The sequence below is a fragment of the Sarcophilus harrisii genome, chromosome 4 (assembly GCF_902635505.1).
Source record: "Sarcophilus harrisii chromosome 4, mSarHar1.11, whole genome shotgun sequence".
Classification (NCBI taxonomy): Eukaryota; Metazoa; Chordata; class Mammalia; order Dasyuromorphia; family Dasyuridae; genus Sarcophilus; species Sarcophilus harrisii.
In genome coordinates this window covers 358027078-358052765 of record NC_045429.1, presented here as the reverse complement: position 1 = coordinate 358052765, position 25688 = coordinate 358027078, and the positions used below count along the sequence as shown (strand labels likewise).

General features: G+C 41.7%; 2 protein-coding genes across 5 annotated transcripts in view; one reads left to right on the top strand and one right to left on the bottom strand.

The window, feature by feature from the left end:
* GON4L (gon-4 like) overlaps positions 1-17560 on the top strand; it is an 85007-nt gene extending 67447 nt beyond the window's left edge. For 2 of the 3 annotated variants that reach the window (XM_031966734.1, XM_031966733.1), the window contains exons 20-32: positions 204-320; positions 828-2552; positions 3588-3846; positions 5720-5901; positions 6503-6700; positions 7278-7421; positions 7934-8077; positions 8180-8299; positions 9086-9199; positions 15185-15374; positions 15753-16341; positions 16418-16520; positions 17001-17560. In XM_031966734.1, coding sequence (XP_031822594.1) covers positions 204-320; positions 828-2552; positions 3588-3846; positions 5720-5901; positions 6503-6700; positions 7278-7421; positions 7934-8077; positions 8180-8299; positions 9086-9199; positions 15185-15374; positions 15753-16341; positions 16418-16520; positions 17001-17150 — 4035 coding nt within the window. In that variant the 3' untranslated portion in view covers positions 17151-17560. The remainder of the gene's footprint in view (positions 1-203; positions 321-827; positions 2553-3587; positions 3847-5719; positions 5902-6502; positions 6701-7277; positions 7422-7933; positions 8078-8179; positions 8300-9085; positions 9200-15184; positions 15375-15752; positions 16342-16417; positions 16521-17000) is intronic. The other variant, XM_031966735.1, reaches the window with a different exon arrangement.
* A 16-nt stretch (positions 17561-17576) lies between these two features.
* On the bottom strand, positions 17577-24233 carry MSTO1 (misato mitochondrial distribution and morphology regulator 1). Of its 2 annotated transcripts, XM_003768120.4 has the most exons (14): positions 23677-24230; positions 23387-23543; positions 21022-21091; positions 20852-20927; positions 20418-20472; positions 20184-20328; positions 19978-20095; positions 19766-19900; positions 19477-19629; positions 19128-19259; positions 18855-19039; positions 18613-18717; positions 18127-18239; positions 17577-17837 (listed from the first exon to the last, which is right to left on the bottom strand). In XM_003768120.4, exons 1-14 carry the CDS (start codon positions 23758-23760, stop codon positions 17623-17625), a joined length of 1743 nt encoding a protein of 580 aa, XP_003768168.1. In that variant the 5' UTR covers positions 23761-24230; the 3' UTR covers positions 17577-17622. The 2 variants fall into 2 exon arrangements, with proteins under 2 accessions (XP_003768168.1, XP_031822596.1); XM_031966736.1 differs by lacking the exon at positions 19128-19259 and having other exon boundaries at positions 23677-24233.
* Between the last annotated feature and the right edge of the window lie 1455 nt (positions 24234-25688).

The following is a 25688-nucleotide window of genomic DNA, read 5'->3' as shown; positions in this document are numbered from 1 at the left end:
TGCAATTGAAGCATTAATTCAGCCTCAAGTGCAGAAACTCTCACCTTGACCTGTGTGTGATTCCTATGTCTGCTTGTATCCATAGAAAAAGAAAAGGACCTTGATTTCCCCTGTGTTATTACTCCCTTCCTTCTTCCTTTCCCCAACCCCAGTCTGGCATTATAACATGAGGATTATCATACATGTTTATTCTTTGTTCTCAGTATTACAAGAAGACAAAGCAATTGCCAATATTGTTTAAGTGCTGTGAGGAGCTTCAGCCTGATCAATGGAAGCCGCCTGTGGAAAGGGAAGAACGGCATCTTCCTTTCTGGTTAAAGGTACAGTCCTAATTGTTCCTACAGAAAACCAGAGTTATCATGGAAGACCCATTGCAAGAAACTTAAGAGGTCTAGTTCAAGCCTGTAATGCAGTAGTCATCAAATTGGGCTGCAAGAAAGCTTAGGAAATGTTCTTACCTACTCTGAACTTCTAACTTCTATGTGAGATTTTCTCTTGTGTTAGATGAGGTCAGGGTCAAAAGGTATGAAATATTGGATATAATGTTAGATTTTTTTTTTTTTAATGTTTTCACTTAAAATTTTTTTCTATTGTTTTAAATTTTTTTTTCTTCCTCTTTTAAAATTTTTTTTTTTTTTATTTTTGGCTATAAGAGATGACTTTGTGAAAATGATGAGGGGAAGAGACAAAATAGGAAATCTAGATGACATAAAATTAAAAGATATAAAGAGACTCAGAAGTCCACAAAAAGAATTGTCAAGCAACATTGTTTTTTTCTCTTCAACCCTAGTAAAATAAAATAATCATGATGCTTATCTTCCCTGTAGGCCAGTTTACCATCCATCCAGGAGGAACTACGACACTTAGCTAATGATTCTGGAGAATCGGGAAATGTATCTGAAGTAGCTGAACCCAATTCTGAGTCAGGACTTGACAAAGACAGCTTGGAGTCAAAAAATGAGACTCGATATCCCCTACTGTTGCCCAAGGGTGTGGTATTAACACTGAAACCACTTGCTAAACGATTTTCTAGGCGGGCTTGGCGCCAGAGGAGATCATCAGTCCTGAAGCCCTTCCTTATCCCTCCTAGCCCTTCTCTTCAACCTGCCCCCAATACTGGAAGAACTCCAACTAGATTAACCCCACCTGAGGCACCTCCAAGCAAAGTGGTGGTCCGGATCCCCCGATTGATCCAACCAGCCACTGTCTTACAATCAGTGCCAGGACCTCCACCTATTGGTGTCCCTGGGGGTGATGGATTTGAGCTTCCCATAGCTCTGCCATCAGTGGCCCCTGAGAATGGGACATGCCTTCCCCAAACTATGTCCCAAACTTTGCTTTCCCCTGCCCCAGCAGCCTTCCAGCCTAAGGTCATGTTGCCAGCACTTGTCCCTTCAAAACCACGTAAGCCAGGGACAAAACGGAGACCCCCAAAGAGAGATCGGACCAAGCCCTCTCCACTTTTAAAAGCCACTCCCATCCTTCGCCCTGCACCAGTCATTCTCACTGTCCCTGCTACCACTGTAAAGGTGGTGAGCCTTAGTAATGGCTGTAATATGATTCAGCCTCTTGGTGCAGCTGTAGCTCAGAGCCCTCAGACTATCCCCATAACGACTCTCTTAGTTAGCCCCACCTCCTTCCCCTGCCCACTGAACCAGCCTCTTGTAGCATCTTCTATACCACCCTTAATCGTCTCTGGTAATCCTGTGAATCTCCCTGTGCCACCCACCCCAGAGGATCATACACAAGTGAAATCAGACATTCCTTGTCCTCCAGCTGAAGGGAAAAGTACCTTTTCAGCCATGGAACCCAAATTGGAGCCACAAGAATTATCTGCTCTCTGTTCAACTCTCTCACCCAAAGAGGAACACAACCCTGTGCCTCCCACATCAGGCAAGACCACCAGCCAGGAAGACCCATTTGAAGGTAATTCCCATAGCTGGACTGTTGTGAAGACAAATGAAGGGAGGGAAGTCCTAGAACCATTGCCTCAGAACTCCTGGGAAACTATCACTTTTCTCCCAGGGGATTTGGTGGAAATTGTTAAAGTAGAGCCAGAAGATCCTGGGGAAGAAGTCAAACTGCCCCAAAACAAGTCTCCCGAGCAGAATGTCTGTGGCGAAATCAAAGAAGAGGTCTCTGTGGAGCTGGACACAAGTCTTTCAGGTGAGGGGGCAAATAGTACCCAAGAAGTAAAGAAAGAGGCTGTTTTACAGGAGAACGAGAACAGTGAGACTGCAGAGATATCTTCAGTTCCCCAGGAGATTCAGGGGGAAGGGAACACAAGAGAAGAGGTGAGCAAAGGGTCTCCCAAGAATATTTCCTCTCCTACTAACCCTGCTGCCCTTAGTAGTCCCATAGGGAAGCCTGAAGATTCATCCAGTGTTGATGGCCAGTCAGTGGGGACTCCAGCTGGCCCAGAAACAGGGGGTGAGAAGGATGGGCCAGAAGAAGAAGAGGAAGAAGATTTTGATGATTTCACACAAGATGAGGAAGATGAGGAAATGTCATCAGCTTCCGAGGAATCTGTGCTTTCGGTTCCTGAGCTTCAGGTAGGCATTAAGGATACCTATACTATAGTAGTTGAAGACAAAGATAGATGCATTTAATAGGTAATCATATTTCAGTTATCTGCTATAGTATGTGAAAGAGTGATAAGAATTTTTTAAAATGGAATTTCTCTATCTCTTGCTGCTAGGCTTTGTCAGCAATATATAGAAATGCTAGGGATTTGTGTGGGTTTAATTTATATACTGCAACTTTGCTAAAACTGTTGTTTCTAGTAGTTTTTTGGATGATTTTCTAGTATTGTCTAAATATATCATCATATCTTCAAAGAATGATAGTTTTTTTCCTCATTGCCTATTCTAATTCCTTTAATTTCTTTTTCTTACTGCTAAAGTCAGTATTTCTAGTACAATGTTTAATAGTGGTCAAAATGGGCTTCCTTGTTTTGTCCTTGATTTTGTTGGGAATACATCCAGCTTCTCTCCATTACAAATAATGCTTGCTGTTGATTTTAGATAGATACTGCTTATTATTTTTAAGGAGCTCTCTTTATCCCTCTGTTTTCTAATGTTTTTAATAGGAATAGGTCTATATTTTGTCAAAAGATTTTTCTGCATCTATTGAGATTATCATATGATTTCTGTTGGTTTTGTTATTAATATAGTGGATTATGGTAGTAAAGTTCCTGATATTGAACAGTCCTGCATTCCTGGTATAAATTCCATATGGTTGTAGTATTTTATGCTTCTGATAAATTGCTGTAAGCTCTTTGCTAATATTTTATTTAAAATTTTTGCATCAATATTCATTAGGAAGATTGGTCTATATTTGTGTTATAAAAGAAATTTGGCAGGACTCCTTTACCTATTTTTCTAAATAGTTTAAATAGTTTTGAGATTAATTGTTCTTCAAATGCTTGGTAGAATTCATTTGTAAATCCACCTGACATTGGAGATTTTTTCTTAGGGGATTCATTAGTGACTTATTCAGTTTCTTTTTTCATTTTTTTTTAAATACAAATTTGTAAAGCTGGGATAATTAACTCTCAAGTATGCATATTTACCTCAATGGTTTTATAGGAAACCATGGAGAAATTAACTTGGCTGGCTTCTGAGAGGCGCATGAGCCAAGAGGGGGATTCTGAGGAAGAGAACTCCCAGGAAGAGAACTCAGAACCTGAAGAAGAAGAGGAAGAGGAGGTTTCAGAGGGAATGGAGAACCTGCAGAAGGAAGATGAGATGATGGATGAAACAATTGGAGGTCCTGTTGAAAAGCCCCCTTCCACCTTTGCTTCACCTAAAGTAATCCCAGAAGTGGAGACCAGTAGGATTCCCTCAGGTGAGGCTTTCATACCATCTGCTGCTCTTTGACGGTGATAGGATAAGAAATGGAAAAAGAGGCTGAGTAACAAACTAGCCTTTTTTTTTTTTAGTGGACCCACAGGATTGCTAGAGGAATACCACTCATATTTAAAAATTAGGCTCTTTTATATTCTCCAGAACACGTTATACAGAATTTAGTACAGAGTATATATTCAACAAACACTCATTAATCATCTCATCAGTTATCATATTTACTTTGGCTTTACTAAGGATTTTTTTATTTTAATATCAGTCCCTTCCCATTTTTTAAAAAATGTGAGACTGAGATACATATACCTGCAATAGAAATGGTATTCCTAAAGTGTGGGTCATTACTTCTATACAGTAAAGTCTGGTGATTCTCTATTACTTTCAGGATCAAGTTTAAAATCCTGTTTGGTGTTTAAAGCCCTTTATAATCTGTCTCCCCCACTCATCCAGTCACTCCATGTACTCTTAGTGATCCAGTGACAGTGTTCCTATTGTTCCTTGAACAAGACACTTCATTTCTAAACTTAAGGCATTTTCACTGGCTCTCCCTCCTTATTGGTGTTCTGTATTTTCTCATCTTTGCTTTGCTTCAAGTACCAGCTAAAATCCTACCTTTTATAGGAAGTCTTTTCCAGTCCCCCTCATCCTGTTCCTTCATTCTGTTGATTACCTCCAACTTAACCTGTACCTTCTATCTCTGAAAGATAGAAGTGTGGCACCTTCTTGATCTTCCCTTTGTATCAGGAAAGAAGTTGTATATATTTATGATATTAAAAGATAAAATGTGTTGATATTATACAGTACATATATTTTATGTATTCCTGGTTTCTAAATCTGTTCTCTGTCTTCTCTTGATCTTTGCATGTCTTCAACTTCGGCAAAACTTCCCCAGAAATTCTTCTTCTGACCTGTGACATCTTAAAACTCTGATGGGGATAATCATAATATGGAAGGGATAACTGTATATAACTTATTCGTAATTTTTTTTTCGTACATAATTTTTTTTTTTAAATTTTCTCCCAGGATCACCCGAGTTCCTTGAGAATAGGAAGTGTTTATTGGCTTTCTTTATTATATGCCTTACGTTTGCATAGTGCCTTCTTTAAGTACATACTTTTTTGTGTTTTTTGACTACTTTGACTGAACCTACAAAAATAACCGCTTCTGAGGTCCCACAACAAAAGGGGCAGGGGGAAGAGGTGGAAGAGCCAGTCTTGGTCAAATGACTTGAACAAAGTCACACAGCTACTAAATCTCAAGTGTCACATTTGAACTCAAGTTCTCCTGAATCTAGGGAGGGATTCTATCCATTGCACCACCTAGTTGCCTTTATTCACTTTCTCTTACAATCTGTTACCTGATATTTTTTAGGCAATAGGCCCTTGCTATTTGTTACTATCACATAGGTAGAGATGGAGCTATTTTATTCTCTTTTCCTATGACAGTTGGTTTGGGTAGACAAAGCAGGTTTTGAGGCTTATCACTTTTCCTCATAGCCTTTATTTAACAGGTCATTGAAGTCATCTGTTCTGGATTATCCCCAGTGGTTACATGGATGGACCCAGATTCAGGAAGATTTTTTTTTTTTGAGTTCACATCTGTCTAAGATCCTTACTAACTGTGTGATCCTGAGCAAGTCACTTCACCCTGTTTGCCTCAGTTTGCTCATTTGTAAAAGGAGCTGGAGAAGGAAGTTGCAAAGTACTCTAGTATCTTTGCCAAAAAACCAAAAACCCTCTAAATGGGTTCACAAAGTCAGACAAGACTGAATAACAACAATATCAACAACATTCTAACTTTGGAATGGTAGCTATCATCATGTGGATAACCAAAGAAAAACATTTGATCCATTTTTTTAGGAGAAAACACCAAAGCTGTTGGAAAATCCCGAAGTAGTCACCGTACTAGGAGCAAAAGGGGTAGAACACGAGCCAGCAAGGACACCTCCAAACTACTCTTGCTCTATGATGAAGACATCCTGGAACGAGACCCCCTAAGGGAGCAAAAGGATCTGGCATTTGCCCAAGCCTACCTGACGAGAGTAAGCAAAAGTTAGCTACTCTATCAACCAGTCAATACCACTTTAACATCCCTTTATGCAAAGTTCTGTGTCTAGATAAGGAAGAGGCTAAGGAATCAGTCTCTGCTTTCAAGGAATTTGCAGTTGAATGGAGTTGTGATTTGGTTCCTTAAAACTATAAGCATATATTTAGTGGTGTTCATGGTAGAGTCTGAAGTGGGATGCTTGATTTCAAATTCCCAGGCCAGGAATTCTGCCCTATTTAACGTTAGGTCATTAAAATTAGACTCATGAGAATGAAAGTCTGAATGGTATTCTTGTTTGTATTCCTTTTTTGAAGAAGCTTAGTCATATACTTATCGGAAAGTATTTACTTTGTCAAAGAAATGTTTTCCTCATATTCCTATATTTCTCTGTTGACAGTTTGAAAGTTCTGTACAGGTTTTAACTTTCTTTTTGGTTTCTAAAAATGCAACGAGAGTAGCCCCCGATACCATTAGGTTTCATGCTTGTATTATCTCCCTAGGTTACCCTTCAGATCTCTCTGTAGTTATTCTCTAGTCTCTTCCACTTGATATAAGCCCGGGATGCAGGCTTCTGATAACTGAATACTCTTCTTTAGGTACGTGAGGCCCTACGCCATGTCCCTGGCAAGTATGAGGACTTCCTTCGTGTCATTTATGAATTTGAGTCAAGCACACAGAGACGGACAGCTGTGGACTTGTACAACAGTCTGCAGACTCTACTCCATGACTGGCCTCAACTACTGAAGGATTTTGCTGCATTCCTGCTGCCAGAGCAGGCTTTGGCCTGTGGGCTAGTAAGTGGGTAGAGAGACGAGAGTGACTTCCCATCTCTTCTGAGATGATAAGCATGGACTGGGAGGGGAGGATGTAATGGGAAGATTTGGTCTTCCATAATGGATGTTTAAAAGCAGAATTAAAGGGTATCCCATCTATTTCCCAACCTCCCTGCCAAGGAGGAATGTAAACGTCAGTTCCAACAATCAGTGAGTAAGTATTTATTAAGTGCTTATAGGCCTTCTTCTTTCAGCCTCATTTATTTTTATTTTGTTCTACAATTGGGTTATGAAATAATTGTTCCCTTCCACTTCCCACATCCTTAAACACATTGAATACAACCTAAATGTCCCCATTTCTATGAATCCATCATCTTTACCTCAGTTATCCAGGGTGGAACAACTATAATGGTTAATCTCCAGGGAGAGAGATCAGTGTCAAAGCTCATAGTATGATTTGCATAAGTTTCTATAACTGCATTTGGAAATTGTCATCAGCTTCCCTAGATCAGGGAGTTTTATTTCTAGATCTTAAAGGGTAGGGTAGGAGTTTTAAGAACTTTGAGAATGATCCTCTCCTGGTACCCTTTCCTGGCAGTTTGAAGAGCAACAGGCTTTTGAGAAGAGTAGAAAGTTCCTTCGGCAGCTGGAAATTTGCTTTGCAGAAAACCCTTCCCACCATCAAAAGATCATCAAAGTGCTGCAGGGCTGTGCTGACTGTCTCCCACAGGAGATTGGTGAGGTAATGCATCTCAGTTTTACCTTTTTCCATCCCCACCATGGCCTTTCTAAAGAAGAAAAAGTAGTCTAGAGCTTTTTATGCTTCTGGGGAAAGCTGAAAGATAGAGGGGACAAGAATCTATCATCAGATCAGGAGTCTTAAGCCTCAGACTTCTCAGATCCAGAAAAGAGCATATTTGTCTAGGAGGAGGAATGTTCTTCGCCAGCAGTTTTCTTTCTGGCTATAGACTATTTTAGGAGGAACAGAGTGAGAATAATCTTCCCTCCATCTGTTAGAACAAAGAGAAGGAACAATAGGAAACAAAACATTTCCTGCAACAAAAGGAATGTTAATATTGCAGTTGAATGACCACTCCTCCAGGATCCATAGAGAGGATTACCACATAGAAGAGAGGGTAGGGTTTTATGAGCTCTATCTTACGATTCTGAGATCCTGAGGCTAACAGGGTTGGTTTGGAAGAGGTGAGAAGCTATGCTTTTGAGAATTCTTATCCTTTTCTCCAATTTTTCAAGCTTAAGACTCAGATGTGGCAATTGCTTAAGGGCCATGACCATCTTCAGGATGAATTTTCGGTCTTCTTTGATCATCTTCGACCAGTGGCTAGTCGACTGGGTGACTTTGAGGAAATCAATTGGACCGAGGAGAAAGAGTATGAGGTACAGATCCTGACACTCCTGAGGGACTTAGGGGTGAGGGAAGTCAGCAGCAGAGAGTCTGCAGGAGCAGCAGAGTCTGACATAGTTGGTGCTGTTCTTTAGTTTGATGGCTTTGAAGAAGTGGCTCTGCCAGATGTGGAAGAGGAAGAGGAGCACCCCAAAATGTCCACAGCCTCAAAAAACAAAAGGAGGAAAGAGATTGGAGGCCAGAACCATGACAAGGTTGGTCATTGCTATGAGATTCCCCTCTCCCCGTTTTCCACTGTTATATGGTTCTGTGTTACCTCTTTTAAATTAAACTGGCTGGGGAGACTTGGGGAAGTTATGGTACTTTAGAAGGGATAAAGTTGGCATAGGCTGGGAGGCGGGGGAGAGGAGCAGTGCAGAATATCTGCATAGAATACACAGTTAGGTGGGATGACCTCCATCTTCTATTCTAGATCTAAATTTTGGGCCCCCAAATCTAAGACATCACCGTTCATAGAAATTATCCCGTATTTTCCCTTTATGTCTATCTTCCCTATACTAGTAGAAATGAAGATCTAAGAACTGTTAATAACTCCCTTTAGTCTTCCGAGATTCTTTATTTTTTAATGGAGACAAATCCGGCTGAGGCCAAAGGACATTTGTCAGTCAGCATCATTGAGCATTTGCTTCTGTGCAAAAGTCTTGTCTTAAGAAGCAGATACAGCTGCAAGTGAATACAGATCACATTGTCTTTCATTTAACCCAGCGAATGGCCCCTTTTGAGATGCTGATCAAAAATAGACGAGTTAATATTTTGAACTAATAAATGCTTGAAACAAATAAGGAATGTGATCAGCCTTTTTTTCCCCCCCTTATACAATAATTTTGTTTATAATGGTCCTTGATGATGAGATGTAGCTGAATACTGTGAATGCTTAGACCAGGGCAATGTCATCAGAATAGATCATGAGTTCTGGAACCTGGATCTTTTTGCCTAGATCAACCTGGTGTCCAGGCCAACTGATCCTGTGTTTTTTCTAGGAAACAGAATGGCCAGATGGCCCCAAAGACTGTGTCTGTTCCTGCCATGAGGGCAATCCAGACCCCAAGCTAAAGAAGAACAGAAGAAGAGGTTGTAGCCATTGTAGCAGCAAGGTAAGCTAGGTCAGGAAACAAATGAGATTGGTCACAGGTGCATCTTTAGTTCAGGCCTGACTGAAGCCCTTTCATGTAATTTCCTCATCTCTAAAATGAAGTTGGACTAGATAGGCTCCAAAGTCCTGTCCAGCACTAATATACAATGTCCGTGGGGTTATAATATCTGAAATAAATTCCTGCCTTGTTACAGCTTTTAAAGTATTTAGACTTTGGAACTGTACAAATTAATTTGCATTAGAGTCCTGAGGACTTTCCATCTGACTTTTAGGTTGACACTTGCTATAGATGTGAGCTCCTTCAAGAGTGGGATTATCTTGCTTTTCTCCTTGGATCTCTATCAGTTAGTATGGTGCTTTGCACAAAGTAATTGCTTAATAAGTGCTTTCTCGTTCATTTATGTAATAGCTTAATTCATCAAAAGACTGCAAGTTAACTTTATAAATGGAATCTTATTTTGAATTAATTCATCAAGTATTAATTAAGTACTTGGATAACTTGGGAGAGGCCTCATGTTAAAGGTAGCACTTGAACTAAAACCTTGAAGGAAGCTAGGGATTCTCTAAATTGGAGGTGAAAAGAGATTACATTCCTGATGGAGGGGACACCTTCTGGGAAGATGTAGAAGGTATAGGCATTAGGGATGCCTGTGTGGATGAAAATAATGTGTAGTGAGTCAGATTGGGAAGTGTAAAAAGAGTTAAGGATGACTTTAAAGGTGTGAACTTGAAAAATGGAAGAAAGGGTGGTGGTGGCTTTGACATATACAAACAGGAAGTAGGAAGGATTTAGTGAGTTGTGTTTTGGATGCGCTAAGTTTGAGGTACCTATGGGGCAATGAATTCAAAATATTCAATAGATTGTTGGTAATATAGAAAAGGAATTTAGAAGAGAAGTGAAGGCTATATAGAGTTGAGTGAGAGTCATTTGTATAATTTGTTATAGCTGGGAATTATTGACATCACTGTTTAGACTAAAGAGAAAAAGGAAGACACTTAGTACAGTTGGGACTATACCTCCACTAGATAGGAGACCTGAATGAAGGTGCCACATAGGAGAAGAACCTAAAGAGAATATTAAATGAAAACTGAAAAAAGAGAGTATTATCAACATTGTCAAATGTTGGTCACTGAGGTCCTAGAAGAATAAGGATTTAGAAGAAACCATCAGGTATGACATTAGAGTTTTAGAAACCTTAGAACAGTATCAGTTGATTGATGCCAGATTGCAAGGGTTTGATAAATGAATGAAGGAAATGTAGACAGATTTTTTTTAAAAGCTTTTTATTTTCAAAATACATGCAAAGATATTTTCAATATTCATCTTTGCAGAATCCTTGTGTTCCAAATTTTTCTCCCTCTCTTCTCCCCCCCCTTCCCCTATATAGCAAATAATCCAGTATAGGTTAAACATGTGATTCTTTTTTTTTTCCAATTCTTTTAAATATGTTTCCACATTTATCATGTTGCACAAGAAAAATCAGATCAAGAAGGGAAAAAATAGCAAACAAACAGCAACAAAAAAGTTGAAAATATTATGTTGTGATCTACATTCAATGTGATCTACATTCAATAGTCCTCTCTCTGGATGCAAATGGCTCTCTTCAACACAAGTCTATTGGAACTGTCCTGAATCACTTCATGGTTGAAAGGAGACACATCCATCAAAATTGATCATCACATAATCTTCTTGTTGAGGTGTACAATGTTCTCCTGGTTCTACTTACTTCACTTAGCATCAGTTCATGTAGGTCTCTCCAGGCCTCTCTGAAATCATCCTCCTGATTGTTTCTTATAAAACAATAATATTGTATAACAAAAATATATCATAACTTATTCAGCCATTCCCTAAGTGATGAGATCCACTTAGTTTCCAGTTTCTTGCCACTATTAAAAAGGTTGCTTTAAACATTTTTGCACATGTGGGTCCTTTTTCCTCCTTTAAGATCTCTTTGGGATACAGGCCAAGTAGAGACACTGCTGGATCAAAAATTATGCACACTTTGATAGCCCAGTGGGTAGGGTTTCAAATTGTTCTCCGGAATGGTTGGATCAATTCACAACTCCACCAACAGTCTTTTATTGTCCTGGTTTTCCCACATCCTCTCCAATATTTATCATTATCTTATCTGAAAGGTGTGTGTAGTGATACCTCAGAGTTGCCTTAATTTGCTTTTCTCTAATCAATAAATCAATAGTGACTTAGAGCATATGACTCTTTTATATGACTAGAAATGACTGAATGTTATGGAATATTATTGTTCTATAAGAAATTACCAGCAGGATGAATACAGAGAGGCTTAAGAGAGACTTACATAACTGATGCTAAGCAAAATGAGCAGAACCAAGAGATCATTATACACTTCTACAACAATACTATATAAGGATCAATTCTGATGGAAGTGGCTCTCTTCAACAATGAGAGAATCCAGATCAGTTCCAACTGATCTGTAATGAACAGAACCAGCTACACCCAGAGAAAGATTACACTGGGAAATGAGTATGAACCACAGCATAACACACTGTTACTGTTTGCTAGCATTTTTGTTTTTTTCTTCTCAGGTTATTTTTACCTTCTTTCTAAATCCAATCTTTCCTGTGCAACAAGATAACTGTATAAATATGTATATATACATATATTGTATTTAACATATTTAACATGCAATCTAGGAGAGAGGTGAGAAAAGGAGAGGAAAAGTTGGAACAGAAGGTTTTGCAAGGGTCAGCGTTGAAAAATTACCCATGTATATGTTTTGTATATAAAAAGCTATAATAAAAAATAAAATTTCTTCATCTGAAAATTGTCTCTTCATATCCTTTGACCATTTATCGTTGGACAATAATAGCTTGTATTCTTATAAATTTGAGTCAGTTCTCTATATTAGAAATGAGACCTTTATCAGAACACTTGGATGTAAAAAATTTTTTTCCAGTTTTCTGCTTCCCTTTTAATCTTGACTACATTGATTTTGTTTGCACAAAGACTTTAATCAGAATCATCCATTTTGTATTTTATAATTTTCTCAAGTTCTTTGACTCTAAATTCCTTGCATTTTTAAATTAACAAGCTTTTTCTCAGTTTGCTTGTAAAAGGGAAAGTTATGATAAAATCAAATAATTTTTTTAAAGAATTGGGGAGGCATACTTGTAAGCAACAGAAAAGGAGGCAATGGATAGGAGAAAATTGCAAAATAGACAAGTTTGTTGGGGTTTTGGGCTGTTGTAGCATCCCTGAAAGAATTCAATCAAGGGCATTTATTTGGGCTTTTAGAAGGACTGGGTAACATCCTGTGGGCTATTCTCCTTAAGGGAGGGAGCAGCCACCTACTGAGCAAGGCAAGAGTTTATCTACATGGGAAAAAAAACCCAGGAGAATTGGCAGGAAAATTTGATAATCTCAGGTGAGATTTTACATATGTTTGAATAATCTCCGATAAGGATGTGCTGGGGAAAGTCCCTGTGACTGGCTTTATTTCAAATAAAGCATGCATGGTAAAAGGTCCTTTTGTTGTTCTAGTGAGGATAATTAGGGCTGGAGCAGTAGCTAAGATTCTGATTCTATCAAGATGATTTTGGGGACTGGATACCAGAAATAGGAAATGAGATCAAAATCAGTCATATTGTCCTATAAAAAGGAGACACCTGTTCTGAGACTGGAACAAAAGGAGAAAGACTGGAGGACGAATATCAAAAAGATTTAGGGAATTCATAACTTTTCAAAAGGAGTCTTGAAACTCCTATTTAAAATTTACACATTCATATATTTTTAAAAAATTTGTATTAATCTTTTTTTTTACATCATATATACTAATGTAAGCATCCTTGCCCCTTCCCAAGGACCCTTCCTTATGACAGAGAATTTGAAAAGTTCAGTAAAACTACAAAGGGATATGATGGATAGGCAGGCAGTGCTTTCTTACCTCTCTTATTCTGGACCAACCTTGGTTCTTGTAATGAGATTTTTTCTTTTTTTTTTTAACTTTAATTTTTGGGGGTTACATTTTAAGTTCTTAACTGTCTTCATATGTACAAACACACAAGGCATACATTCTATTTATCAGTTCTTTCTCTGGAGGTATATAGGCCCTTTGTAGTTATTCAGAATCAGTTTTTCACAGTTATTTTATACATTCTCTTGGCTTCTTATTTCACTGTAATATAACGATGGGGTGGATAAACCTACAGTAAAAGGTCAGCCTTTTACTCATAGCAACACATTGTCTAGGTGGGCCCCAAGGAAGGATACTAACAGTATCAATAATTATATTGAATTGACAGTCACTGTTACTGTATACAGTCAGAAGTACAAGCTATACATGTCAGCCTTTGAGATTATTTTAAATAAACATTCCTTAATGACCAGTTGACTTTCTGAGGCTAGCAACTGGTATAGTTAGTATAAGCAAAGGACTTTCCTCTTGTAAACTGGGAGTACTGCTAGCCTGCCTTATGACATCATCATAAAGCTTTTTGCCCCTTAACTTGAACATGGCCTGAGCCTGCGAATTCTTCCTAGACAGTTCTCTACCCTTCATGATTTGTTGTATTCCATCAATATCATGCAGATTTTTCCATGTTTTTCTGAAAGCATCTTGCTCATCATTGCAATTTATTTAGCCATTTCCCAACATTATGCTAACCTTGAATCTTTTGAACTTTCCAAGTATATCATATCATCTGAAAAAAGAGATAGTTTTTTCTTCTCTTATTGCTAGTATATCTAATATAATATTGAAAAATATTTGTGATAGTAGTGGCCATCTTTGTTTCACTCCTGATCTTACTGGAAAAGCTTCTAGCTGATCCCTGTAAATTTTTTCAAATATTTGTGTATAATGCTTACTGATAGCTTTAAGGTAGACACTTATCATTTTAAGCAAAAAACCACGTATGCCTATGCTGTACCTGAGGCTGTATTTGAACTTTAGTCTTCCTGATTCCAAGGCAGATACTTCATCCCTATGTCAGTGCTTTCAAGTGTTTTAATAAGGATATTGTGTTTTGTCAAGAAAAATTTTTTTCTGGCATTGACATAATCATGATTTTTGTTAATATAACCAATTATAATCATGATTTTTGTTAATATAACCAATTATATTAAACCATCCCTGCATTCTTAGTACAAATTCCAGTTGGTCAGTGTATAGTCGTTGAGATACATTGTAATCTTCTAGCTAGCATTTTATTTAGGATTTTTACATATTTACATATATATTCATTAGTGAAATTGGTTTGTAATTTTCTTTTTCATTTAGGCATTGGCACCATATTTGTTTCACAAAAGGAGTTTAATAGGACTCCTTTGATTATTATTCTAAATAATTTATTTTATTTAATATTGGAATTGGATGATCTTGAAATATTTGGTAGAATTCACATGCAAATCCCATTTGGTCCTGATATTTTTTTTTTTTTTTTAAGGAAACTCACTTATGGCCTGTTCAGTTTCTTTTTCTAAAATAGATCTATTTAAATATTTCCTCTTCTGTTAATCTAGACCAGGGGTTCTCAAACTACAGTCCGGGCAAGATGCAGCAGCTGAGGACGTTTATCCCCCTCACCCAAAGCTATGAAGTTTCTTTATTTAAAGGCCCACAAAACAAAGTTTTTGTTTTTACTATAGCTATATTACTATTACTATTTACTATAGGACAGTGAACTGGCCCCCTATTTAAAAAGTTTGAGGACCCCTGATACACAGTCTATACTTTTTGAAGTATTCTTCCATTTCACTTAAATTGTTAGATTTATTGACATAATTGAGCAAAATAACTCCTAATAATTGCTTTGATTATATAGTTTTCTTAAAGTGAAGCAAAATTGCATTTTTGTCCTGGGTTACAGGATAACATCTTTTGCCCAATTGCTCTTTTATTTTGAGGAGGTGCTAGGTTCTAATGGAGGGGGATTAATGGTTCTGTCCTTGGGCCTTCTTCCCTCATTGAGTCCCAAAGGGATTATTTGTGACTCAACGCCATCCCTACAGGTGTGTGAAAACAAGACCTGCAAAAACAAGGAGCCCCATGAGCTGCTGGGTACAAGCCCACCTCCTGAAGCCAGCCCTACCCCTGATGCTAAAGAAGCTGGACGAGGCAGGGAGCCAGGGGAGGAAGAGGCCCTGGATGAGCAAGATAGAGTCCTGAGAGCAGCCAGAAAAGGAGAGGGGAATGTTCCAGGTACTTCTTTCCAACCTCTATCCCTAATCCCCTTACCTCCCTGCATTGTAAAAGTTTGATGGTTCAGACTGCCACTCTCACAAAAAATAGACCTTAGGCTTGTTTTATTGTCACTTCTGACTTCTGGTAGGCTGATTTGAACCTCCTGACCTTCTTGCCTATCCCCTAGGTCTTCTTATGTAAAGCCAGGAACTAGGACATACCCAAGTTTATTTGTAGGAAATTCATGGTCTTCAAATAATCTCAGAGGAGCACACTGTGACATAAAAGCCCACCTCCCTCCCACACCATACCCATCTCTGCCAGCTGACTTACTCCGTTTATGAGGTCCTCTTTGACCTGTTTGTTTCTTTGTGCCTGTCCTGTATTTTTGAGCAGGATTGGAAATGGGAGAAGCAGTGCTCCCTTCTGAAGGAAACCCCACAGACAAAGCCCCTTTGGATGTTCCAGCACCTTGTTCACCAGAGAGCCCTCAAAGTTCCCCTAAGGCCGGACTTGTTAACTCAATCAGAAGACAAGCTGGAGCTGAAGGAGTCTATGCCCCATACTCAAAACTGCAAACTTCGAGTGAATCCCAGCAGGAAGGGGCCATGGCAGGTTCTGGGAAAGCCGCAGGGTGCCTCACCGCCCCTCCAAGTCCCCTGCCCTCTAACACCACAAATGTTGGGAAAGGATGGACCTCTGGGCAAGGGAAACCAGATACTCCCAATAGCTGGCTGCATCCTGGCAGGAAATTTGACAATAAGACAACAACCAGGATTCCCACCGTCCTTGAATCCCCCTCACCAGTAACTACCACTTCAGGGGCTGTTCACAGGGTCTCTGTTGGAGGTTCATCCAAAGAGGACACTGGCCTGCATGTCAGGGGGTCTGATGGAGAGCACCCCCTAAAGGCTTCAGAAGCTACAGTATGTGCCAACAACAGCAAGGTCAGCTCCACTGGTGAAAAGGTTGTCCTATGGACAAGGTAGGCATGATAAAATATTGGGGATTGGGGAGTTGAGACCAGGTCCCTGTGGCCATCTTGGTTATCTGTGTTACAGGGAGGCTGACCGAGTAATCCTCACCATGTGCCAGGAACGAGGGGCACAGCCTCAGACTTTCAGCACTATCTCACAGCAGTTGGGCAATAAGACTCCTGGAGAGGTAAGGGTTTTGAGATGTAGATGGACATAAGGAAGCTCACACATTTTTAAGGAAACTTTGGGTAAAGCCCAAAGTGTCTCATCATGGCAGGGTGTGGGTGTGGAGAATAGAGGGACAGAATTCAAATTACTACTTCCCACTTTTAGTGGGCTTTAGGTTCCCAGAACAGGAGGATAGACTAGAAAGGGGATAGAAAAGCTGAGGAATGTGACAGTTCCAGAATCCGCTTCTCTGAAAGGCCAATTTGGGGAGAAAAGGAATCTGGGTTCCATCTCCGTTAACAGCAGGCAGGGTGAAGAGAAAACAAGACAGATTCCAAGAGTTAAGCACTGAAGCCTTCTAGGACGTGATAGCTGAGAAAACAGAAGACACATGGTCTTCAAGGCCAAACTCTGCTCCTTACTAAGGTTATGACTATAAGTCTTCACTTCCTTTAAAAGCCACAAAGCATACACAGGCACTCCCTTGGTTTTCCCACAGGTCTCACACCGGTTCAGGGAACTGATGCAACTCTTCCACACAGCCTGTGAGGCCAGCTCTGAGGATGAGGATGATGCTACCAGCACCAGTAACACAGACCAGCTCTCTGACCGGGGGGACCTTCTGTCTGAAGAGGAGCCAGATGAGTGAAATTCCAGAGACACAGGTGGTGTTTGTACAGGACCAAACCCATCATGGCTCCTTACCAGGAGAGACAGGAAAGACACACTCCCTCCCTCCCCTCTCCATTATGGTTACTTGGGGCTCAGTTTACAAGGCTGACGGAAGCAGGGAGTCCAAGAAAAAGAAAAAGCAGGCTGGGAACTGAAGGGCCCTGGGTTTCAGCCTTCTTACGATTTGAAAGGAAGGCCTGTTAATGAAGGCTGCACTGTTCTGGATTTGTAATTTGTAAATTTGTAAATACTGTATCTAAGAGGGTTGAGCCTTTCTCCCCTCTAATCTCCATGTTACATATTTATTGTTTTGTGATCCAATTACCATCTTTCTAAAGCAAAATAAACAAACCCTATTGGTGTATCTGGCCAGCCCCAAGATAAAAACTGCTATACACAGCAGTCATGTTTATTGAAAACTATTTTATTTTTTTCCCTCTCTGGGCTGCTCAGCTTATGAGGCTGTCTCCGTCTTTGTAACACTGAGCCAGGTTGTGCAGCTCCTGTATGGTTTCTTCCATGTCATCTTGCTCCACACCTGCTGCCAGAAAACTGGCCCAGCGTCTCAAGTCAAGGTTGGCCAGTTCCCCAGCCAAGCGGCTCAAGACCCGATGCAGCAGTGAGGAGGAGCACAGAGTAGTGAGCACAGGAATAGTCTCCACTGCTGTGGAAGGGACAGTACAATCAGAAGTAAGAGAGACCTCATTTCCTAGAATGGGTGAAGGGGTGAGCCAACCTCAGACAAAATTGTGAAGTGACTTTTTTCTGTGCCCTTTTCCTACTTAATAGCTACTTTCTCTCTCCCTACCCATGAAAGAGAGAATTCATTCCAATAGGATAGAACCTTAGAGTTAAAGAAACTGGGGGTGGGGAAGTAGGGGGGTGGGGTTGAGATGTCATGAAGCTGGGGAGAAGCAAGTATTTTTGGGGGTTGGATTTATCCCATTTCTTACCTGTCCCATTGTGGGTACCATCCAGAATCAAACCCTGCTGGTTGAGTCGTGAGGAGAAGAAGCGTGGGTATGGAGGTACTACCCTACATGGACTCAGCAGCAACTGGGAGGAGCTGGGAAGATATGTTTTAGAAGTTTTTTTCCGGTGCAAAAAAGATGATGGGGCACAGATTTAAGAGACCTGGTTTACAGGAACCTCAAAACATCATAGCTGCAAGGAATCTTAAAGATTATCATGGCCAACTTTGTTGTATACAACACATGATATAATATTTATATATATATATATAAAATATATATAAATATAATATATATATATATAAAATATATATAAATATAATATATATATATAAAATATCAAGAATCTAAGGCTCAGAGAATGGAGTGACTTGGGATGTGGAACCCAATCCAAGAGGAGAAATGAGGAAGAATCTTAAAGCCAAGAAATTATTGGGGGAGGGGGGAGTGTGAAAACTTTTTACATACCTCAGGACCCCAGGCTGCAACTGCTGTAAATACTGGGCCAGCACCTCCTCTCCACTAGTACAGGCATGGAGTGGGGAACTTGGTGATGTACCTGGGGAGAGCTGACTGCCCAATGAAACACAGAAACTGCTATTATCCAGAGTAAATAAGATATGGAAAGAGGAACCCCTGATAGCCCGCAACCTAACTAGAAATCAGAAGGGCATAAATGATGATAGGAAAACACACCTCCTACCCCCTACCTGGTCTGCCGTGTTTTGTCCACACCCCGAAGCACCACAGACTGTGCAAAGCATCGAGTGCCACTTTGCTCCCCACATGCAGAAAGTGGAGTCCAGGGTGTGGTTCCTCCAAATTGAGCTAAGGTATCTGGAAGGGAATGGCCAGGAGCCACTGGGAAGGGGATAGAGGCCCCAGCTGTAACTACCTAAAAGGGGAAAAGAAAATCAGATCATGGATTTCTTGACTTTTTAGTTCTCCAATCACATCTAGATTTCCCCACTGGGTTTCCACACCTTTCTCCCAGAAAAGCTCAGCATATCAGCCAGATGCACCATGGATATTGGGGAGGAATGCAGTCGGTAGGGGACAGTGATCGTATCTAGGGCTGTAGCCAAGAGAGCACTGCTGTGGTAGGGCAGTGTGACCTAAAGAAAGAAGAAGGACTAATTAGAGAATTGCTTGGTCATGAGTCTGGGAAGGCAATTGTCAAGTATCCTGGGTAATAGTGGCAGAGAGTAAGGATAACGAATACGGTCCAGAATGCTCCATCTTTAGCCTGTGGCCCAGGATCCTCCTTTTCCCCCAGGCACAAACCCAGTAAGGAACAAGCCGGTTCCCCAAACATACAGACTAGAGACTTACATCATAGCGTAAATGTGGGAAGGTAACTGGGGGCTCAGGCCGAAGCCCTAGGCCACCCCCAAGGGACAGTGGACAGATAAGTGAGCTGTGAGCTGCGATGTTCACAAGGCCTAGGGCTGTGTTGAAGAGCCGATAGAAGTTTTTCTGAGGCTCCTAGAGGAAGAAAGAAAAGGATGGCACAAACAAATGGTACCTTTCTTACCTCTCTCATGGTATCTTTCTCACCTCTCCTTGTAGAGATTTTTCAGGGAGCACAGGAGTAGTAACACTTCCTTTTTCTATCACTTACCCCTAGAGTATAGGGACCAGGAAGCAGACCCCAAGTCAGGATTCCCCGTCCAGCATATTCATCCTGAAGCAATTCTGTAGCTTTAGCTCCTAGGCCAGAGAAGCCATCGTGCAGATCACACAGGACTTGGAAACCCTTGACAGGGAAGAAACATTAATAACTCATGGGGAAGAAATTGACCCTCTCTCATACCCACTTAGCCCCTCTGCTACCTGCAAATAGTCACATTCTTCCACATAGAAGTGTAGTCTGTCTTCAAGCTCTTCCAGATAGGTAGGCTCCCTTAAGAGGCTTTCACCTTGGCCAAAGCCCTCTAGGCGACCTGCCTCCCTGTGGAACACAGAGCTCACAGCTTAGCAAGAGCTATTCCAGCCCTAGGTTGGGATCTATTTCCACCAACCCCTGGTTGTACTCATACCCATCGTGGTTGTACTTCTGGATAATACAGATACTTCTGGGATGTAACTGCACATGAAGGAAGTCAGACCAGACTTTAATGCTGCCCTCAGGAGGGATTAGTGATTTAGAGGTGGGGGAAAAGGCTTTGGCAAGTGGTAGAAGACCTGTGGAGAAGTGGGGAGGTCAGGCTTTTGTAATCTGCTTTTAGATCTGCTGGCCCAGTTACCTCCTCTCCCGCTGCCAAAGGCCTCACCTTTACCATTGGGAAATGCTTGGACCCTCCAGACGCCATCACTACTCATCACTCCCTAAGAGAAGGAACAACATTTACATTTAACCCCATTCATCCTAGGGAAGAGTTGGCATACCAGTGAAAGCCTTAATGTTCTTTGCCATCTAAAATTATCAAAAGGAATTAATTTATAACAAAGAAAAGACTACCCATTAGATATAGACCACTTAACCAAAAACCCAACAAAAGGCTAAACAATTGCTAAAATAATCCAAATCACTTTGGGGTGATTTGAGGATGCTTCCTATGCTTCTAATGGACCAGATTCTATTTGGTTTTGTGCTACATGGGTTGCTGAAGTGTTTCAAACAAGAAATCGATGATATCACACTACAGTGGAGGCCACTGTTGTTAAAATGGGAAGCAGCAGCCTGCTCCTGGGCCTCGGGGCTCACCTCTGCACTCAGGAGGTTTTGCAGAAAGGGGTTGTTGGCTTGTAGCTCCTCTTTGTGGGTTGTGAGTTTACCTTGCCTGAAATAAAGATCGGCCCCAGGGCCAATGGTCCTCAGATACCCTTTGAGGGGTACAGTGCCCTGCCTGCCACCCCCCTTTTCTCATCCCTCACCAAGCGATGGCAGCATCCAGATGTTTGTCTTGGTATAGTCCGCCTTCTTGTTTCAGCGAGTTCAGGCTGCCTATAGGGAGAGAAGGGCAAAGGTACACAGAAGCTAAGGGCAGCCCAGCTGACTTCTCCCATGTGTGCTTCACTCCAAACCTCTCTCTCACATTAAACTGCTTGAGGAATTTTTCTCAGATAGGTGCTGTAGTGGAATGAACACTGACTTCATATCTAGCCTCAGATACTTAACACTTACTGGCTGTGTGACCCTGAGCAAGTCACATAATCCCAATTGCTTCAGCAAAAGAGAAAAAAAGACAGGCATACTCTTGGAGGTGTGAATTATTACCACAATCATTCTGGAAACCGATTTAGAATTATAAAGTGACCAAAATGTCCATGCAACAAAACATTAATAGAGTATTTTGTGGCACCAAAGAACTAGAGACAAAGTGGCTATTCTTTGAAGGAATGGCAAAATAATTAAGAGTTCATTAACGTAATTTCACTCACAGTTATCACCCCACCTAGTCTTAATAATACCTATAATGGTCAAAATAGTTCCTTTGCATGAAGATTTCTAGTTGACTTTTACCCATTTTCTTAAGTCAAATTCAGTTATGTCCAACCCTTCATTATTCCTCCTTTTGAGGTTTTCCTGGCAAAAATACTGGAGTGGTTTGCCATTTTCTTCTTCAGCTCATTTTACAGATGAAGGAATTGAGAAAAGCAATTAATCTTAGAGTCCTAGAACTAGTAAGTATATGAAACTCATATTTGAACTAAGAAAAATGTGTCGTCCTGGCCCCAGGCCTAGCAGGCTTATTTTTTTTCCCCCTAAGGCAATTGGGGTTAAGTGAGTTGCCCAGGGTCACATAGCTAGAAAGTGTTAAGTGGTCTGAGACCAGATTTGAACTCAGGTCCTCCTGACTTCAGGGCTGGTGCTCTATCTGCTGCATCAACTAGCTGCCTCCTGCCCTTTGCTTTTTACCTATATTTTCTGCGTTTGCATATCAACATCTGAAGCCACGGATTTTATAGGTAGTTCCTTAGATGTTATCTTCTATCAATTCTTGTAGATATCTACTATCTCCAACATTGTAACTTCCTGCATTATATATATCCAAGTTTTTCCCTTCCTCTTTTCGATTAAAAGTCTTAGATTGAATTGGGAAGATTCTAAACAAATACATTTTTATCAATTCTCATTAGACACATTTCATCTCTCCATCATTTTCTTAACTTTTCACACCCCAAATCTACTTCTCTTCAGAGGACCTTGACCTTGATTTGTAAGTCATGTTTCCAAAAAAAAAAAAACCTACCTCTCCAAGTGTGCTCCTAAACTGTTTTTTGCTTATAATCTTTAGCAGGGATTTCCAAGTTCAACTTGGCAATGTCCCTTAGACTTATGTGAATCATCACTAGTGGGTCATAATTGTATGGATTTTTAACTTTAAACATTCTCTGCCATATTCTGAATATGTAACCAAGGAATAATAAACTCTTTGTATTATTGGAATAATAAGTAGCTATCTCTAATCCCCTCAGAATGGGTACCAATGCTACTTATTCCTGTCAACTTTCTCTGACTCTTATTGAATATTCTCATCTGTCAGCATCTGTGGTTTTAAAACTTCAGTTACAGAAGCATCTTTCTCTTCAGATGGTCCAGTTCCTTCTTCAAGAAGAATTTCACATGGATTACCTCCAAGTTTTCTTCCCTTTTTCCTCCAGTCACATTCTTTCAGCTTTCAGTTTCTCCACACAGTTCAAGATTCTTCTCCGGAGCCTTTTCTTTGTTTTAATATTGAACTTAATCCTCTCCCCTTCCTGGTTTGTTTTTTCTTTAAAAAGAAAGCTTCATTCTCCCTGACAGTCCACAATATAGCTGGTCCTTAAACTCTCTTACCTTCTCTTTTAGGAAGCAGGTCAGCATTGTGAACTTAAACAGAAATTCAAATTAGGTTCACTCTACTTAGATCACTGAAAAATTAGCCCTGATCTGTAAATTTTCTGAAATAAAATTTTCTGAAATAAAAGATGATTGTGTCATTTAAGGAAGTCTGAACAACAAGGTGGCTGGAGGGAGGGCAGGGTCTGCACAGAAAGACCATTTATGATTGGGAAAAGCTTAATTGCTAGGAAATCGGAGCTAGGTTGACGTTAATCAGAGATAATGACTTGAAAAAGATCTGATGGATCACCTTATGGGGCCCATGCCTTCACTCTGCAGTTTAGAAACTGAGGCCCAAGGATGGAAAACAACTTCCTGCCCACGTCCCACCGCTAGTTCGTGGCGGAGGCCTTGAGTGGGCCCACGCGCAGCGGGGCCCCATTCCCCCCCTCCGGCTCGGGGGGCTCGGCTCACCCTTCAGGTCCATGACGATGAGGCGGGGCGTGTAGGTCTCCTGGCCGTGCAGGGTCTGGCCTGCCCGATACAAGACATCGGGGCACAGCTCTCCTGGAAGCAGCTCCTTGATTCCGGGCACCTCCTTGGCTCCGGCCAGGCGGCCCAGCGCGGCATCCTGGGGGGGACGCAGGCTGCTGGGTCCGGTGCCGGGGCAGGCCCTGAGCCGGCGGGGGCAAAGGGGCCCCGAAAGCGGAGTTTGGGGATCCCGAGGCGGCGCGCGGGCAGGGGTCGGGGCGGGAGGGGCTCACCTGTTGGTTCCACCAGTGCGCGCCCACGAAGCCGGCGAAGTGGCCGAGCTGCAACGTGAGCACTTCCCGAGCGGCGCCTGCCATCCCGCTCCGCCCGCTCCTCCCCAGCAGCCTCCCCGGCCACCCGCCGCTCCGCGCCGATTGGCCGGCTGCTTCCGGAGGTGGAGCTGGGCCCGCCTCGCCTCATTGGCCCACACCCCTGTTCTTCCCCCTTCCAGCAACGATTCGTTGCGCTCGAGAACCGCCCACCCACAATCGGCTTCGCTGAGGGCCGGTCCCTCCCTCTTCCAGAGCGTGGTTCAATCCAGCTTCCCGAAGAAGCGATTGGGGGACGTGCGCGGCATTCCCCGCCCCCGAGGCGGAGGAGAAACGTAGCGCGCAGGCGCGGTTCTGCTCCCTCGCTGAGGCCCCTACTCCCGAGGTTGGTAGCGCCTCCGAGAGGCGGAGTGTGGGAGCCCCCCGGGCTAGCGGCCGGCGCCGAAGCGCTCTCCTGCCCGAAGGCGCCGCTCCGCTCTTCCATCTTCTGCGGACCTGGGAGATACTCTTCTCCAGCCGGAAGCCCTCCCCTGTCTGACCCCCTCCCCCAACACCCGCTCCTCTTTGTCTAGCGGGGCGGCTGGGGCGAGTGCGGCGCGGGGCGGAGCCTTAGCCAGACCTCCTGGTTCCTTCCGCTCCCGGCTAACGCTCCGCTTGCGCAAGGAGCCCCTCCTCTCCCTCTGAACCTCGCTGCCGGCCTCTGTCTGAGAGGCTCTCCTGGCTGTCCCGCTTGCTCGAGCGCGCGTGTGTGGCCACGCGCAATACTTAGCAGCCGCTGCCGGGGCTTCCAGTTTTACCGACGCGAGCGAGGGTTCCTTCATTTTTCAGTTAGGTCCTCCCATCGATTCTGGTTAAAGCTGATGCCTCCGAGCAAGGGCCTTTATTCATGCTTTCCCTTCCGCATCTTAATCCAAGAAAATCTTAAAAGCCCAAAATTAGAAAGAAATGCGGGGACCGCCTAGTCCCGCCTACACAAAAACAAACAAAAAGCTCCGTTTGGACTCCCGGGACAAAGGTCATATAGCTTTTGGGAGAATCCGCTGTTTCTCAGGGCGATTCATTCCACTTATGCATAGCTTAAGTGCTACGATGTTTTTTTAGAAATTAGCCTTTATTTGTTTTTTAAATGCGCAGTGCTTTATGAATCGTGTTGAAAGAGAAAAATCAGAATTAAAGGGAAAAGCAACGAGAGAGAAAAAAACACAGAGAAAAGAAGCAAACATAGCATGTGTCGATTTACATCCAATCTCCGTAGTTCTTTTTCTGGCCTTGGATCGCTGAACCCCTGAGAAAAACCTAGTCTTTGATAGTTGATCCTCACAAATTCTTACTGTTATTGTATACAATGTATTCCTGGTTCTGCCTGTTTGCCACAACATCGGTTAGTGTAAGTCTCTAAAATCAGCTTGTTCCCGAAAGCAGATTATACACTTCGACAACAATACTATATGAAGATCGATTCTGATGGACGCGGCCGCCTTCTTCAACAATGAGAGGATCCAAATCAGCTCCAATTGTTAAGTAATGAAGAGAATCAACTGCACCCAGAGAGAACGATAGGAAATGAGTGTGGACCACAACATAGTATTTTCACTCTTTCTGTTATTGTTTGCTTGCTTTTTTGTTTTCCTTCTCAGTTTTTTTTTTTATCTTCTTTCTAGACCCGATCTTTCTTGCTCGCAGCAGCAAGATAACTGTATAACTATGTATACATATATTGTATTTAACATATACTTTAATATTTAACATGTATTGGCCTCCTGCCATGTAGGGGAAGGGGTGGGGGAAAGGAGGGGAAAAGTTGGAACACAAGGTTTTGCAAGGGTCAATGCTGAAAAATTACCCATGCATATGTCTTGTAAATAAAAAAACTATAATAAAATAAAATCAGCTTGTTCATCATTTTTAATAAAAAATATTCCACTATTTTCATATACCACAACTTGTTCAGTCATTCCCCAATTGATGGGCATCTA

Coding starts and splice junctions, on each gene's coding strand:
- MSTO1 (XM_003768120.4), bottom strand. CDS start 23,760: ATGGCAGGCGCCGCTCGGGAAGTGCTCACGTTGCAGCTCGGCCACTTC. Junction 20,096..20,183: donor CAGAAGTACAACCACGATGG/GTATGAGTACAA, acceptor TGTGTTCCACAG/GGAGGCAGGTCGCCTAGAGG. Junction 18,240..18,612: donor TTGCAGCCTGGGGTCCTGAG/GTATGTAAAAAG, acceptor ATATCTTCCCAG/CTCCTCCCAGTTGCTGCTGA.